The sequence below is a fragment of the Nannospalax galili genome, unplaced genomic scaffold (assembly GCF_000622305.1).
Source record: "Nannospalax galili isolate Female #2095 unplaced genomic scaffold, S.galili_v1.0 scaffold146, whole genome shotgun sequence".
NCBI classification, from domain to species: Eukaryota; Metazoa; Chordata; class Mammalia; order Rodentia; family Spalacidae; genus Nannospalax; species Nannospalax galili.
The window spans coordinates 6,414,709-6,432,901 of NW_008357929.1; the positions used below are offsets into that span (position 1 = coordinate 6,414,709).

The 18,193-nt window shown below is 40.8% G+C and overlaps 1 protein-coding gene across 2 annotated transcripts in view; it reads right to left on the bottom strand.

Moving 5' to 3' along the window:
- Window positions 1–18,193, bottom strand: part of Cfap52 (cilia and flagella associated protein 52) — a 57,404-nt gene that overhangs the window by 32,190 nt on the left and 7,021 nt on the right. For both annotated transcript variants that reach the window (XM_029557501.1, XM_008855735.2), the window contains exons 2-6: window positions 11,488–11,687; window positions 10,992–11,128; window positions 6,498–6,626; window positions 3,035–3,134; window positions 2,085–2,201 (exon numbers count right to left, since the gene is read on the bottom strand). In XM_029557501.1, coding sequence (XP_029413361.1) covers window positions 2,085–2,201; window positions 3,035–3,134; window positions 6,498–6,626; window positions 10,992–11,128; window positions 11,488–11,687 — 683 coding nt within the window. The remainder of the gene's footprint in view (window positions 1–2,084; window positions 2,202–3,034; window positions 3,135–6,497; window positions 6,627–10,991; window positions 11,129–11,487; window positions 11,688–18,193) is intronic.

Sequence of the window (18,193 nt, forward strand, 5' to 3'; positions counted from 1 at the left end):
TAGACTGAAGACTAGCTGATCTTTTGGAATTTGTCAGACCTTCAGTGTCAGATTGGGACTATTGAGACATCCAGCCTCGGGGACTGAGCGACTACGGATTCTCAGCCTCTCCAGTGTGGTGCAGCCATTGTTGGACTATTCGGACTCTATCCTGTGAGCTAAGCTGACAAATCTCTATACATATATATTCATTCTACCAGTTCTGTTTCTTTGGAGAACCCTGACTAATACAGTGTTTATTCAGATATTCCTGCTTCTTTTCACTTACGTTTTTATAGTAGCATGAATATCATTGAAATGGGCCAACAGCCACATCTGGGAAGCAAATGATGAAAAGGTCCAAAGGTTCAGTATCTTGCCACAGTGAGAGGAACATCATCCTACATGTATGTAGCCCCCTCCAAGGCTGAAGGACTCTTGGGAAGGAGGATGGTGGAAAGAGTGTAAGAGTCAGAGGAAGGCTGTACATCTAATGGGTCAATTCTGAGCCATCCCAGTTCTTTGGCTTTCTATTCATAGAACAAACATTTAAGTGAAGTTTCGGAATGAATTATTTCCTAAGATCATTTGATATCCAAACAGATATCTTCAGAGACACCTCCTATCTTTTCATCCCACAAGTATGATTTTCTTTCCAATCATAAAAGGTGTCCTGGAATTACTGCTTTGTGGACGTTATCATCAGACCTGAAATGATTAGGAATGAAAGAATTGGTAGGAGACTTAAGTGCCAAAGATTTTTGGGACACTGCAACAGCCAGCTTGTGCCCTGGAGAGGCAGTTAGCTCCCAAGTGATGGGCAGGAAAAATAAACATGCCCATAAGCAGTTTTCAAATAATGTCTTTGGGGTTTTTGGAGGCATATCAGGACTTGAAACTGGCAGGATTCTTGGCTTTGTCTTCCTTTCCTTGGATCTGCCTTGCTTGATCTGCTTTGTATCAGAATCCATTTCCCCCAAATAATTTGAAAAACATTGATCTAAGCTACACTTTGATCTCCTGTAGAGTTGTTTCTAAATATTCCTTTATCTATATCAGGGTTTCTTCCCATTTTTATAGATTTCCTTAAAAGTGTGAATATTAAATGATATGATTAACAAAACTGACATTTTCCTAAGGGGACTGTGTAGTATTTCAAAGTTCCCTGAGAATGTCTGTTAAGTAGAAAAGTAGCTATGCTTAGTGAGAACCATCTGTTCTGATATCAGAAATGAGACAGGCAGGTGCAGAACTTAGCACAAACTTTCCAATTTGAAGTTTAGTGGAAACAGCACTCAGAACTTTCTGGGGGTGCTAGAAATAGCAGCACTTATTATATAAAATCATCATTTGATGGTGGGTCTTTAATCAGAATTGTTATAAATTCTACAACTATGAACAGTTATTTACTGATCTCCTGAATGACTTAAAACACATCAGTTGAGGCTAAAATCAAATAGTTATTAGACTTGAAAAAATATAGATCAAAAAGCACACACCTCTTATGCATAGCAACTAGATTGGAAACAATGTTTCTTCAAACAGATGAAGAAACAGATCCCGTGCTTTGAAGAAGAGGTGAAAAATGTCAAGGTACTGATTCCTTAGAGTGACACTTAGGAATGTCCTTGGCCTGAAAATAACCAGAGTTGAGATCTTGGAGAACCAGCTTGCACAGTTTGCAAATCTGGGTGTGGCCTCAATCCATTGCATACTTACCTTTTTTTTTTTTTTTTTTTTTTTGAGATCAAGTGTGATGATTAATTTAGGTTTTCAGCTTGATTAGAGATATTCCTGATTTCTGATGCTTAAGAAATCCTTAGCAGTCAGTAAAGGAGACCTCTGGATTTGGGCTGTGGGGGGTGTCCAGAGACAGCTTCTGAGGGCTCTGACCTAATCAGTGGGTTAATCATGTGGTAAGTACATAATGCCATGGCAGTTTTGAAACTGGTCAAGCATGGGAGGTGGGGCCCAGTTAGAGGAAGCAGGTCATTGGATATATGCCTTAGAATCTTGTCCTGGTCTCTTCCTGGATTCCCTCTCTGCCAGTGGAAGGAAGAAAATAACAGGGAAGATCAGATGGTACCTTCATGGGCTATACTCACCAAGCTAAACTTGTCCTTCATAGGCCCAGTATCTGCCAGTAGTTTGGTCCTTGGGTTCATTTTTAGAATATCCCCAGTCGTGGTGCCGAGGTAGAAAAAGCTATCATCACCTGCCATCTGGGAGAACAGAAACAGACCTGAAGACCTGGGTCTCCCAGTGGTCTAGGGCAGCTTGGATCAGGGAGGGGATGAAACTCCATGACAATTTGCAAAGATGTTCACGGCTGCATCTATTTTCCCAGTCTCAAAGGTGGATAAGCATAGCTGTGAGAGGAGGAGAGTCAGGGCCACACATGGACCTGGAGGAGATAGATGCTGGGCTATGCATTTCACTTGATGCCCATTATGGTGTGATGTTAACATTCATGGCCAGTGCCAAGTGCTGAGACACCTCCAAAGGGCTCCTGGGATAAAGGTGTGCTTCTCCTTGGAGGATACATACTGCTTTATCTCAGTTTTCAAAGGCTATGTTCATAAAAGTACTATGCATTAAATAGGACAAATAGGTCAATGGAGCATGGAATTCTATATATGAATTATAAACCCATATCCAGCACATACTAATAGTTTCTCTTTGTGGATGACTCTGCATTTCAACAATGAATTTTATTGTCAGAAACTTTATTTCCAGTAGAAGAAATAACAATGGTGGCAGTGAGCAGTGCTGTGGGCTCCCAGGGCCACCTGGCCACACTGCTTGCCTCCTGTTCAGGCTTTCAGTGTCCAATGACAGCTCAGGTTCTAGTCTAATGGAACCTCCCAGGGCTGTACCTAGACAGCTCCAGCTCCTGAAGGGAGCCCCAGAATGATGCTCCCTCTTTCCTATACCTCATCAACAGTCACAGGTCCAAGCCTCCTTTCTCTCCAGCCTAGCACACACCCTTGGTCAAGACAGTTGGCAGGAAGTTGTGCTGACAGTCACTTATAGTAACAGTTGAAGTGACACTTACTCCAATACTCATGGCTATTCTTTTCATCTGTCCTGTTTGGCACTCAGTTGGCCAGATTTTTCTGTTTGGGAGATCCAGTTCCCATACTCGAATCGTCCCACTGTAAAGAAAAGTCACAATTGAATGGTTACCCATTTCAATGCTGCTTCACAGATTTTAGGTTTGTCTTTATTCTCTTGAAGGAGAAGCTAAAAGGAAGAAAACTGAACATTTTTGAGAATTTTTAAAAATAGCACGATGGAGAGCCTTCCATTCAATCTCACAGCAACCCTACAAGGTAGTCTTTATGATCCCTGACTCTCTAAGTGAGGTAGCACAGACTTACACCTTAGGCGCATTCTCTCTCTCTCTCTCTCTCTCTCTCTCTCTCTCTCTCTCTCTCATACACACACACACACACATTGTAATGTGTACTCTGACTACTTGCCTACTTTACTGAAAACAAGCATGCATATAATCAAGCAAAAAGTCAAACATGGTGACTCACACCTTTAATCCCAGCACCTAGGCGGCAGAGGCAAGTGGATCTCTGTGAGTGTCCAGACAAGCTAGGGCTACATAGTGAGAACTTGTTTCAAAAAATAATAAAAATAAGATAAGCAAACAGAGAACAAATCAAAGTTCTTAATTTTCATTCTTTTTCTCTTATTACTGACAAGCAAAAATGTCATACATTTATGGTATGCACATGACTTGATACATGTATACACTGTGCCATGGCTGACTTGAGCTACCAAGCACATGCCTTAACTCACATACCTATCTCTTTGTAGTTAAAACACCTGAAATCTATTCACAGCAATTTTCAGTGTGTTATTTAATATATATTGTGTGTACATATAGTATGTACTGCTATTAGCTGTAGTTACTGTGATGTAAACAGAGTGCTCCTCAATAGATGAATGGATAGGGAAAGTGTACATCTATATAAAGGGAAACCTTAAGAAAGGAGACATTATACTAGGTGAACTAAGCCAGGCACAGCAAATACTGCATGATGTCACTCACATGGAATCTAAGTGGTATGTACCAGAGGATTTGGGTGGGGGTGGGAGAGTGAAAGGTGTTTGTTTGGGGCATCAAATTTCAGTCAGGAGAAATAAATCAAGGTGTTCAGCTGTGTCAGAAAATTTCAAAAGGAGATACTTTTTCTTTTTCTTGTTTGTTTTGAGACAGGCTATCATGTAATCCAGACTGGCTAAAAAGTCACTATGTAGCCGAGGCTGGCCTTGAACTCCAGTCTCTACCTCCCGAGTGCTGGAATTACAGAAGGGAACCACCACATCTTTGTTAGCAGGGAACACTTTAATATGAACAGTCCTGTCTTCAAAGAAAAAGAAATGAGACCAAGGGAGTACAAGTTTGTTAGTACTTAACACAGCACTTGATGTATGTCTGGTATTTATTGCTGTACATTGAGTTAATCTGAATTAATAATTGTATAAAAATATCAAGACAAAGTACAGAGTTCAGCCAATATCTCAAAGCAGAAAGTATTAATTTTTCTTTATTTTGTCTAGAGAACTGTATACATAGCAATTGCTCAATAAATATGTAAATGTATTTTTCAAAAAAAAAAAAAAAGAGCTCTTTCATGGCCTTACTGGTAGATATCATTTGGCTGTTGAAACCATGAGATTTGCAGGCCATCTCATGGGGACCATATGGAATACATTAAACTGGGATTGTGATAGAGAAACCCGGGTATACTGGTGCCATAATAAAAACCTTAAGAGTGCCAACATTCCCAGTACGAGTGTCATATGAAACTAAAGCAGACTGGAAATACAGATGATTCAAAAACTTTTGTTTTTCTCACAAAACTTCAGTTTAGATTCCTGGAGAAATGCTGCTCAGACATTTGAATGGGCCGTGGACTGATGTCTTCAGCTGATAAAGGAACCAAAGAACTGGGGAAGCAGAGTCAAGTCACTCTGCAGACCAGGAGGGAGCTGAAGAGTTTCAGGTTCAGGCAGCTTCAGTAGGCAGAGCCGGGCGGGGTCCTAATGTGATCTGCCGGCAGGAATGGCCTTTTCACAGCTGCAGAGGAATTCAGGGTTCTCAATGAATCCTTCCTCATGATCAACCATGAAATAATGAGGGCTGTGTGTCACTAGGTAGGGACAGGAAATACTACAGATGTAGATCTGCAAAAATTCTTTACTCTGGCTGGGAAAGAAACGAACAGCGTGTACCTTTCATGGATGGGAGATGACAGAGGAATTGAAAAAGTAGTCTCACTTAGCGTATCCTTTGCCTTTAACCTGGGGAGGGAGGGGCTGCGCCTTCACACATGCTTCTCCTTCCCTTCAAACACCAAGCAAGGCTCTACTTGTCAATCTGTAAGCCAATTTATGGGGTGGACAGCTGCAGGCTTCTGCTCAGGTGTTCAGTTTGCTCATCATAGGCTGCTTGAAACCGACCCTCCCAGAAATTATGGCCCATAGCTAATAGCTTAAACATTTGAAACTTCTTCTGCAAAATATCGATTCATGAGACCTAAATCAAGAGCAGGAGCATAAGAAATATCAAGCAATGTGAATCGGTGCGATTGTGCAAATTAGTGAGCACAGATTGGAAATCAGGTCTTTTCGGTGACAAAAAAAAAAAAAAGACCCTAAGAAGACTTTAGATCCAGCAAGATGGCTCAGTGGGTAAAAGCACTTGCTAACAACACCTGAGCTCAATCCTTAGGCCCCACATGGAAAGAGAGGTGGAAAGAGAGAATGGACTCTCACAAGTTGTCCTCTGACCTCCACATGTTTGCCATGGTACCTGCTCTGATACACATACACATAATAAACACATAAATAGCTAATTAAAATTATTTAAGAGTTTAGCCATTCAGCATAATCTTTCCAGTAAAGTCACATCATTTTCAAAGAGCATATTTTAAATATATCCCACTGAAACGATTTTCACTGACTTCAAAAAGCATGACGTGCAGGGCATGGTGGCACACGCCTTTAATCCCAGCACTCAGGAGGCAGAGGCAGGTGGATCTCTGTGAGTTCAAGGCCAGCCTGGTCTACATAGTGAGTTCCAGGATGCTGGGGCTACAGGGAGAACCTGTCTCAAAAAGACCAAAAAAAAAAAAAGTATGACATGAGAGGGCTGGAGAGATGGCTCGGTTGTTAAGAAAACATACTGCTCTTCCAGAGGACCTGATTGACCTGATTTCCATTCCCAGCACTCATCAGGCAGCTAGCAATGCCTGTAAGTCCAGCTCCAGGGGATCTGACACTCTTCTGGCCTCTGCACACGTGCAAATGCTCCCCTTCCCCAGGAGAGCATACACATAATTAAAAATAAAAATAAATCTTAAAAAAAAACTTTAAAAAAATTACAACTTAAGGCATTTGATCATGACTCAATTCATGTTCCTGGAACTGGCATGAGCATGCTTTCTGTGCCGCCGACATGGTAATTTATAAGTCCTGACACTATCACTGCAGAGACTTACTTTCCAGCTGTAACAAACATCTCATCCTGGCACCTTGAGAACACCACGTTGGTGGCATTGCCAACGCTGAGCCCTGCCGCAGGGCTGCCACAGATGGCTTCTCTCTTGGCTACGCTCCAAACCACTACACTGCAGAAACAAGAAGGGGAAAAAAAATAACAGGGGAAATGAGACTTTCACAATAACAAACAACCGCTTTAGTAGTTTTAAAAAGAAAAAGAACAAAATGAAATATTAATGAGGGAACAAAAAAAAATCACACTGACCCCCCCCCAAAAAACATCTCCTCAATCACACTGATTATTAGATGACAAATAGGTGACACTTTAAAAACTTGAAGGAAGATGATTCTGAGGCTAGAAGCCAGTGAATCCATCAATCAAGCCCAATGTTATAATAAAGGCATTTTCAGACATGCAAGCAGTAAAATGAACCAAGTGTTCATCTCATATAAAATTTTTCCTTGAGGCTTTCGAAATGGCTCAGTGGTTAGAAGCACTTGTTGTTCTTACAGAGGACCAGAGTTCAGTTCCCACAACCTCCTCTAACTCCAGTTCCAGGGAATCTAATGCCCTCTTCTGGCCTCTGTGGGCTCTTAATTTTTCTTTTCTGGCTAAGAGATGGCTCAGTGGGTAAAGGTACTTGCCACCAAGTCTGACAACCTGAGTTCGATTCCTGGGACCCACATGGTGGAAGGATAGAACTGCTCAGTTACCCTGTGACCCCCATATGTGCTCTGCAGCATATGCACACCCACATAAAATAATGAGTACAATTTTAAAATCTTAAATTTTTTTTCAAAAAACACCACCAACAACCCCAGAATGTTAATTTGCTAGGTCTTTATTGTAAGCACCTTATTTTTGCTTAGCCTGGAGGCTTCTCCTCTACAAACTATCCCCCTCTGGTGTTATGACAATAGGCCCAATAAAGGCTTCTCTGAGCTGGCAAAAAAACTTTTTTTTTTTTTTTTTTTGTCTTGGGAAAGTACTCCAGCAAAAAAAAAAAAATTTTTTTTTAATGTAAGAAGGTTTGGCTGGAGAGGTGGCTCAATGGCTAAGAGCACTGGCTGTTCTTGAAGGGGACACAGGGTTCAGTTCCCAGCACCAACGTGGTGGCTAGCAATGATCCATAACTCCAGTTCCAGGGGATGACACCCTCTTCTGGTCTCCGTGGACATTGTACAGCATGGTTCCACTTACATACATGCAGGCCAAACACTCAAACACATAAAATAGAAATAAAAAATTTAAAAACATTTAAAAATATTTAGAGAAAAAGAAAGTTAATGTTACAAACGTAGTTAGTGTAAAAGTATGCTGACCTATACATCCCTATTTTACTGTATATAAAATGTTATTCTATGTAATTTATATTTTTATTTTATGTGTATGAGTGTATTGCTTGCATGTAAGTAGTTGCAGCCATGTTGAAAATGCCCTCAGAGGTCAGAAGAAGGCATCAGATGCCCTGGAACTAGAGTTATAGGTGGTTGTTAGTCGCCATGTGGTGCTGGGAACTGAATCCCGGTTCTCAGCAAGAGCAGCCAGTGCTCTTAACCCCTGAACCATTTCTCCAAGCCCCTATTTCCACGTACTTTTTAAAACCCAAATCTAACCAACCTCACTAGGAATGAGGAAGTGAAAGTGGTATGAAAGGTGATTCTTTTTGGCATAGGAAGTTGATAGATACCATGTAGTGTGGAAAATTGACACGTAAAGCATTTTAAAGGTTAAAATAATAACTAGATGATGAACCAAAAACAAAACAAACAAACAAAAAACAAAAACAAACCCAACAAAGACACTAAAACTAGGTGCTTCCTGTAATTCGAACACTTGGCAGGTGGAGACAGGAAGACTGAGTTCAAAGTGGTCCTCATCAGCAGCATAAAGAGTTTAAGGCTTACATGAACCCCTGTCTCAAACAAAACAAAACAGAAAATGAAAGTCAATCTAGAGATACTTCCACATGAAAGCTTGTACATGTTCACAGCATTACTAATAACTATGAATTATCATATCACTAATAATGGTTTAGAAATGGGTGCTGGAGGTATAGTTCTGTGCTAGAGCATATTCTTAGCATGTGTCAGGCCCTGAGTTCAACCCTTAGCACACACACAAGAATGGAAATGACTCAAAAGTCCATCAACTGATGCATGGATAAAGAAAATGTGGTCTGTCCATACAATGTAATTTGAATATTATTTATGCCAATAATGTGTTACGCATCAGTGAACCTTGGCAACATTATGCTTAGGGAAAGAATTCAGTCACAAAAAGTCATGCATGGTATGATTCTATTTGTGTGGAATGCTCAGAACAGGCACATCTGAAAGGACAGGGTAGAGACTAATGGCTATCTGGGGCTAGAGAGAGGAGAGATGTGGAGTGACTCTGTACTTTTCTGTTGCTGTGGTAAACCACCATGACCAAGGCAACTTACAGAAGGAAGAGTTTATTGGGCTTATGATTCCATAGGGATAAGAGTCCATCGTGGCAGGAGGCAGCCAGAGCAGAAAGCTGAGCACTCATATCTTCAAACAGGCACCGGAAGCAGAGAGAGTGAACTGGAAGTGGGCAAGGCTCTGAACTCTCCAAGTCCTCCCCCAGTGATGTACTTCCTCCTGCAAGGCTACCCCCTAAACCTCCCCAGTGCCACCCACTGAGGCCAAGTATTCAAATACTTGGAGTCTCAGAGGGACAATCCTCATTCAAACCACCACAGACTGCTAGCAACTTATAGGATTTCTTTATGGGTGTTGAAATTATTCTGAAATTGATTGTGGTGATAGTTTCAAATTCTGTAAATACACAAAAAATATTCAACTGTAAGCCTTGGCTAGGTATATCTCAGTAGAGCTATAGGACTAGGAAGGGAAGAGGGAAGGGAAAGAAATAGGAACAAAGTACCATGATATATGGTATGAAACTGTCACAGTGAAACCCATTATGCATACAGTAACTGAAAATTGACAAATTATAGTATCTAAGGCCCTTCAGAGATGAGAACCCTTAATGCCAAAGGGACATGAGAGTTGGCATCGGTAGTCTTATGCTTTGAATCTTAGATCCTTTTCCACTGTAGAACAGCACAGTTTCTTTATAAACCTTAGTCAAGAATAGCCATGATACTTTTAGAAATAAGATTAATTTTTTAAAATAATTAGAGCATACTAATATAAATGGTGAGTTGGCTAAATCTATACAATCTAATTCCACAGTCACTGCAAAGAATAGATTTACAGAGAGGTTCCAAGGGCAAACTGAGTTGCAAGATGAAGAGTATGGTAATATTGGAACGCCCTAATGGCAAAGCTCCACGTATCTCCATTCATGAAACTCAGGCATCAGAATTTTTCCATATCTCTCCATCTGGGGCTGGAGATATGGCTCAGTAGTTAAGAGCACTTACGCTCTTCCACATGACCTGGGTTCGGTTCCCAACAACCACATGGTGGCTAACCATCTTTAACTCCAGTTCTAGGGGCTCCAACACTGTCTTCTGGCCTCTGCAGACACCAGGCACATATGGGTACACTTACATACATCAAGGCAAAACATTCATGCACACAAAGTAAAATCTTTTTTTAAAAAAAATCACTCCAGGTTATTCTAATGTGCACCTCAGGCTGAGAACAACTCCTTTAATTGAGGTAAGAAAGCTGGGGTGTGGGGTTTTTTTTTTTTTTTTTTTTTTTTTTTTTTAGTGTGTGTGTGTGTGTGTGAGAGAGAGAGAGAGAGAGAGAGAGAGAGAGAGGAACTTACTATGTAGACCAGGCTGGCCTTGAACTCACAGAGATCCGCCTGCCTCTGCCTCCCGAGTGCTGGGATTAAAGGCGTGTGCCACCACAGGGCTCTGGGGTGTGTTTTTAGATGTGTATATATTTTCTCCATTTTCATTTTGTATATGTTCTCTGTCTACCAAACTTGACTGAGTCCATCAAGGGCAAGAATCATGGTTTGTGGAGGCAGGTAAAAACCTCATTTCTGGAGTCACACTGCTAGGGTTTTTCTCCCAGCTCTACCACTTCTGACGTCCTCTTCTGGTCTGCCCGGGCACTGAACACATACATGCATGCAAGCAAGACAGTTGAGGAACTATAGTTGCAGGTGGTAGTGAGCTGCCATGTGGATGCTGGAAACAAAACCTGGTCCTCTGAAAGAGCAGCAAATACTGTTAACTTCTGAGCCATCTTTCCATCCCTAGCTATGCAGCATATCCCTCTGAGAGGCCTTTATCACCCAAACAGCCCAGATCAATCAAAGCAATCTCTGAAGGTGTACCCAGGCATCAGGCATTTTCTAGAGCTTTCCAGGTGATGTGTATGTGAAGTCAGAGCTGAGGACCACTCTTCTAAGGTACTTTTCTTATGGACTTTTCACACATAGCAGTAGGAGGTGACCAACAGAGGATCTGGGAGGAGCCAAGATACTTGATAGTTATGGAAATACACCTTATAGAAAAAAAGTAGCTAGGATTAGTTCTTACCTTCCATCATCTGGGCCTCCTAGTGACACCAAGTACAGATCATTTGGTGAAAAGGCAAGTGATTCAATTTTTCCCTTGTGCAGTGACAGCCGAGCAATCAGCTCCCTCTTCTTAAAGTCCCACAGAATGATATCTGCCTGGGGGCAAGAATATACTGTCAGTTCACAGGCAGACTTTATTAGAATCTGAAGGACTAGCTATCCCTCTTAGTGAGAAATATTTAGGAATGTCACTCTCCTATATTTAGATCACGTTGCATAATCCTGACAGACAGCAACAAAATGGAAGCAATTTTTACCCAGGACTTTTTTTCCCAAGCATTATCAGCCACAAGCTGCAACATCTGGTACAGAGACAGCAGAGCCCTTCACGACCAGCTTGATAGAACGAAAACAAGTTAGAAGAGAGGGCAAAGCACCTAGGGATCTGAAGTCAGGGAGCTCTTCTAGGAAATCACCCCTAAATAAATGTAGTGAATTCTTTTCCTTCTATTTACCTTGAACCCCATGAATGTGACTTGTCCAGAGGCAATGTAATTGCCATTCTTGGAGATGGTCAAACAGGAGACATTGTTACCATGGCCATGTAGGAAATTCTGCTTGTTAGTATTTATGGCCTGAATAAGGACTGTACAGCCCAAGGGATAGACGAGATGCTCCTGGTCGGGATGGCATTTGAGACCCTTTGGGACGTGTCCTAAAAGAGAGAAATTACAAATAGTTACAACTAGATACAGATATACGGCTGATAATTTTTTTACTACAATGCAAAACACAACAGTCGTTGAAATAGACCTTAGTTCCACTAAAACAAGTATGGATAAATAGGTTATTTTATTCCATGAACAAGAAAGTGGGTGCAGTACAACCCTTCCTAAACTTTTATGTGCATAAAATCCCCCAGGGAGGCTGTTCAAATGAAGATTTTTATTTCAGGTTTGGGGGTGAGCTAGGATTCTGCATTTTCAACCAGCTTGCTGATGCTGGTCCAGAAACCTCACTTTGAACAGCAAACCCTAGGACCAATTCTCATAATCCTGAGAAGCATGGATGCATGGGGCACAGGCATCTTGTTAAGAAGGGGGTATAGGCACAGAGAGAATGTGAATACTATACCTCGAGCAAACATTTGTTGAAGACAAACATTTTACTTATTTCACTTAACACAATGTCCTCCAGGATCATTCATGATTTTGCAAATGGCATGACGTCCTTCTTTTTAAAGGCTGAATAAATAGCAGAGTATGTCTGTGTGCATCTCACATTTTCTTTATCCATTCACCTGTTGATAGACACTCAGGCTGTCCTGTACCTTGGCTATGCTTCATAAAAATGCAATGAACATAATGGTGTGTATATCACTTCAAGACACTGATTCATCTCCTTTGGATAATTCAGCTAAAAGTGGGATTGCTGGCTTTTATGGTAGTTTTGTTTTTAGGGGATTTTTTTCCTTTTTAAAGGAAATTCCATACAGTTTTCCATAATGGCTGGCCAATGTGGTTTGGATTTGTGTTTCCTGGTGACTAGTGATGTTGAGGGCCATTGCAGTTCTTTTGAGAACTGTGTGTTCAGGTCCTCAGCCTGGTTTTAATAGCCACAGAGAACATTATGCTAACTGAAGTAAGTCAGACACAGAAAGACAAACATGCAATAGCATCCCTCATATATGTAACCTAAAAAGGCCTGAATTCATAGAAACAGAGAGAGCAGAATAGTGATCCCAAGGGTGGATGGAGGATGGAGGAGAGGGGAAAGTAAGGGTCAAAGGGTACGAAGGTTCAATTATGTGGAACGAGAAAGTTCTGGAGACCTAACATACAGTGCAGGGACAATACTGCAGTGCACGCTTGCAAGATTGTTGGTCTTCAGTGTTCTCGGCACACTCATAAATGTTAAAAACACGAAGTAGATATGCTAATTAGCTTAACTGTGGGACTCATTTCACAATGCACAAGTGTATCAAAACATAACACTGGGGGCTGGAGAAATAGTTTAGTGGTTGAGTATGCACTGCTCTTTCAGAGAACCAGAGTTCTGTTCCCACCACCCTACTTAAGGCAGCTTACAACCACCTGAAATTTCAGTTTCAAAGGATATGATGCCACCTTCTGGCTTCCTAGGGTATCCACATACAGGCACACATATACACCTAATAAAAATAAACCTCTAGGGACTGGAGAGGTAGCTCAGCAGTTAAGAGCACTGGCTGTTCTTCAGAAGACCTGGATTTGGTTTCCAGCACCCACATGTAGCTAATAACCATCCATAACTCCAATTCCTGAGGAACTGATGCCCTCTTCTGGCCACTGTGGGCATTGCACATACATGGTATACTTAACATACATAGAGGCATTAAATAAAAATAATAAACAAATTAAATTTTTAAAAAAACCTACTGTACATCTTAAATTTATGCAATTTTCTCTTTGATTTTTTGTTTGTTTGTTCGAGACATGGTCTCCCTGTAGCCCCAGCTGGCCTGGAACTTACTCCATAGACCAGGCTGGCCTCAATCTCCCAGAGATCTTCCTGCCTCTGCTTCCAAAGTGCTGGGTTTAAAGGTGTGGGCCACCAGGCCTGGCCTAAAATTTATGCAACTTTTATTAGTCAAGAATGTTGTAATAAAACTAAAAAAAAAATAATACTGTTTCCATTCTAAGTGACACCAGATGCTCTGTAGAGGCCCAGAGCCCCCCACAGTGAGACCCCAGAGCCCCCCACAGTGAGACCCCAGAGCCCCCCACAGTGAGACCCCAGAGTCCCCACAGAGTACCTCATTCCCAGTAGCTCCCTCTCCCAGACACTTGCCAAGAACTACCTCAGCAATGACAACTTCTTAATATGTTGAATAGGAAATAGCCATAATTCCTCTCTTGTTACTCATCTTAGATGAGATTTGTTTTGTTACTTTCTCTTTTCTCTTGCAGTGCTGGAGATGAACGCAGGGCCTTGTGCATACTAGGCAAGTGAGCTATATGCCCAGCCCTGCTTACTCTTCATATTTATTTTACAATATAAACTTAAACTTTAGTTTTAGTAGTTAAAAATTAAGGCTGTATTTTCAGTGACATGGAATTAAATGTACAGAATAATTTTGTCACACTCTATCATGCTTCCTTTCTAAAAATGGGGGCAAGCATCTACTTGAAGCTTCTTTTTATGTTCTCTATTAACATTTTCAAGTTTTCTTCATATATAGCTCACATCTTTCTAATCATATTCATTACTGGATATTTTAAAATCTTTTTTGGTTTCCTTCTCCATTGAAAGAGTCATAAGTATTTATTAATATAGCTTTCTGGATTATAAAAAGTCTTTGTCACATACCCATTTGAAAAGTTTGAGATAAGAGCTGGAGAGATGGTTCAGCAATTTAAGACTGCTCTTGTAGAGGACCAGGTTCAGTTCCCAGCAACCACATGATGACTAAGAACCATCTGTAATTCCGGTTCCAAGAGACTTGACACCTTCTTCAGGGATTGCACATACATGGTACACTTACAGAGATGCAGGAAAAACACTCATACACATGAAATAAAGAAATCCAAAAAAAGCTTTTTAAAAAAGAAGAAATTTAAAAAGAAGAATTTATGGGATCGCCAGGGACTAACTCTCTGAGAGTAATTCAAAGTGGGCAGCCCTAACTAAACACAGTCACACAGATTAGTATGACTTATAAGGGACAGGGGGAGGGAAACAGGAAGAGTTAGAGGGGGGCTGGGAGATATAATACTCATGTATGAAACTCTCAAAAGGAAAAATAAGCCAGGCATGGTGGCTCACAACTTTAATCCCAGCACTTGGTAGGCAGAGGCAGGCAGATCTCTGTGAGACTAAGGTTAGCCTGGTCTACATAGCCAGCCAGCTCCAGGCCAGCTGGGGCTACAGGGAAACCCTGACTCAAATAAATAAATTAATAAGATAAATAAATAAATAAATGATAATATTCATAACAAAAATAATTTATGGGAAATTGGACATTTCAATATATATACACCACATCTAACTATCAGCTCTGAGCAATTGCATATATGTATCTCAGAACCTCATCATTTCTTTGCAAATCCTGTCGCCTGGGTATTTGGAATCATTAAATTAATTGTTGTCTATCATAGCTATTTTACTGTGCTATGTGCTATAAGGCATTAGAAGGCATTTCTCCTACCCAACTGTACTGCTGTGCCCATTAACTACTTTCTCCCTGTCCCTCACTGCCCATACCCTCCCATGACTCTGTTAACCATGATTCTATTCTCTTTTTCCAGATTAATTCTGTTGCTGTTGTTGACATTTTGAGACAGGGTCTCCCTTGTAGCCACATCTGGCCTGGAACTCTCTATGTAGACCAGACTGGCCTTGCACTCACAGAGATCTGCCTGCCTCTGCCTCCCAGGTTCTGGGATTAAAGGTGTGCACCACCACAGCTGGCTCAAGATCAGTTATTGATTTCATATATAAGTGAGAACATGTGGCATTTATCTTTCTGTGCCTGATCAATTTCACTTAACACAATGCCCATTACTATTCTGATCTTCAAATGGTTTCTTCTTTTGTATTTAATTTTCTCTGGAATTTATTTTGGGCATTATAAGATTCCCATAGTTAAAATGATTTTATTTTGTTCAAATGGTCAGATGCAGTTATTGAATAAATGAATCCTCATGTCTTGATTGTGAGCATTCCTTTTTTATAAAGTTCTTACTAAACTAAAGTTAGCATCTTTCAGAGTAATCTATTCCTACTGAAACTATTTTTTCCTGATTTCAGACTCTTTATAAACATTCATATGGCTACGCATATGGAAAAAGTAAAATAAGATCCCTGCTTCACAGAATACACAAATAACACCTTGCAAGTGGGTCAAAGACCTAAATGTGGGAAGCAAGGCTTAATGTTTACACAGATGCAAGAAGTGATTTTTTTAACCATATACAAAAAACAGCAAAGGCTGATTACTTATCCAACTATGTTAAAAACTTAAATTTCTAGTACAAAAGACAAAATGAAAAGCCCAAAGCAGAAGGAATTTGTAATATACATAGTAGATAAAAGAACTTCTACAATGCACTAAGGAACACATAAATTTCCCAACAGAAAATGAGCAAAGAATATGAACGGGCATTTTACAAAGAAGGAAGTTGAAAGTCAGCAAGGACAGAAAAAGAAATTTAACATCATAAGTAACCAGAGAAGTGTTAATTTTATCCAGAATACCATGTAATATCTCCCATACTGGCTACAATTAAGGAGGATAACACTGTTCATTGCTGATGGTATGGAGTAAAGAAAAGAAACACTAGGATACTGCTCCATGGGAGAGTAGATCAATAGAATAGCTTTGCCAAGTATTGTGTCTACATTGATGATGGTTGAGTGTGAAGATGCCCTAGGGGCCATCTAGTCCACTCTTGGGTGTGTAACCTGCCCAGAGATAACCTCCCTAACATGTAGGTTTGTATGTCTTCAGTTACATAGTTTGATTTCACACTTAAGATTCTTGGTTGCAAGCACCTCTTGCAAGCAAGTCAATTCTGGCTAAATATGGCAGAAAAGAATTTCAGGAAAAGAAGACAAAATTGGTAGGTGGTATAGAAAATATACTTGAGATGGGAACAGTGATGACAAGACCAAGCCCCAGAGGGCTAAAAAATGCCCAAGATCACAGTGCTCAGCAGTTAGCAACATTTCACTCCCTCAGTGCATCCCTGCTTCAGGAGGGGAAGCTCTGAGTGGAAATGTCTGATTGGCTGAGCCTGATAGCTGATCCTGAAAGGCAAAAGAATTGGCACCTTCCCATCTTGGCATTCTCAAACACAAGGCTATTCAGATAAGAATTCAGCCAAACTACACATCTGCTGCCAAGAATATTCTTTTCTCTCTTCTCCAAACATAGTCACTCCTTTCCTCTCTCTCTTCCTCCCTCTTCCCCCCATCGCTACCCCCCTCAATGGCCCCATATTACATACAGTTGACGCATTGCTTTTATGCTAACAAATACTTTCCTTCTTATTCCATATAAATAGATCTCTTTTTTATTTTCTTAAAAGTTATATAGTGTTTGCTGGTACCCGCCTTTAATCCCAGCACTTGGGAGGCAGAGGCAGGCAGATAATCTATGAGCTCAAGGCTAGCCTGGTCTACATAGCAAATCCAGGCCAGCTGGGGCTACAAGGAGACCCTGTCTCAAAAAGACCAAAAAAAAAAAGTTACATAGTATTTAATCAAATAAATAAGTAGAATAAAAATTTACTAGGATGAACTTTGCATAATGTAATGTAGTCTGACTACGAGCAGGTCTGTGGCACTAGTGTATGTGGTGATGTACAACCACCACCTGTATCAAGTACCAGACATTTCTGAATTATGACTTTTTTTTTTGTCTTTTTGAGACAGGCTCTCCCTGTAGCTCCAGCTGGCCTGGAACTCAATATATAGACCAGGCTGGCCTCAGTCTCACAGAGATCCACCTACCTCTACCTCCCGAGTGCTGGGATTAAAGGTATTCACCACCACACCCGCTAATTATGATATTTTTAAACTAACTTCTTACCAATGGACATTTATCTTTTCCCCTCCATTTAGGCTCTTATGGGTAATACTTCAATAATTCTTATTGTATATAATTTTAGAAAATCATTTTTATGTGATAAGTGTATTGCCTGTATGTATGTAAGTGTGCCCGAGTCCCTCAGTCATGCAATGCCTGTGGAGGTCAGAAGAGGGCGTTAGATCCCCTGGAACTGGAGTTACAGAAGGTTGTGAGCCATCATGTGGGTGCTGGGAACTGAACCCCCATCCTCTACAAGAGCAGCCAGTGCTCTTAACTGCTGAGCCATCTCTCCAGCCCCTGTATGAAATTTTTTAAAACTTGAATGTGTAATTGAAATTTTTTTAAAATTTAAATAATATAGAAAAAATTGTAATGGAACACATGGGACAGTGAGATATGAAGATTGCTGAGTCCCAGGCCAGCCTGGGCTTCAGTGTGAGGCTTTGGTACAAACAAACAACAAATAACCCACCCCTGGCTAGAGAGATAGCTCAGCAGTCAAAAGCATGCACGACTCTTGTAGAGGACACAAGTTCAGTTCCTAGTAACCACACTGGGCAGCTTACAACCACCTGCAACTCCAGCTCTGGGGGATATGACTACCTTTCCTGGCCTCTGTGAGTACTGCCCTCATGTATACACACATACAC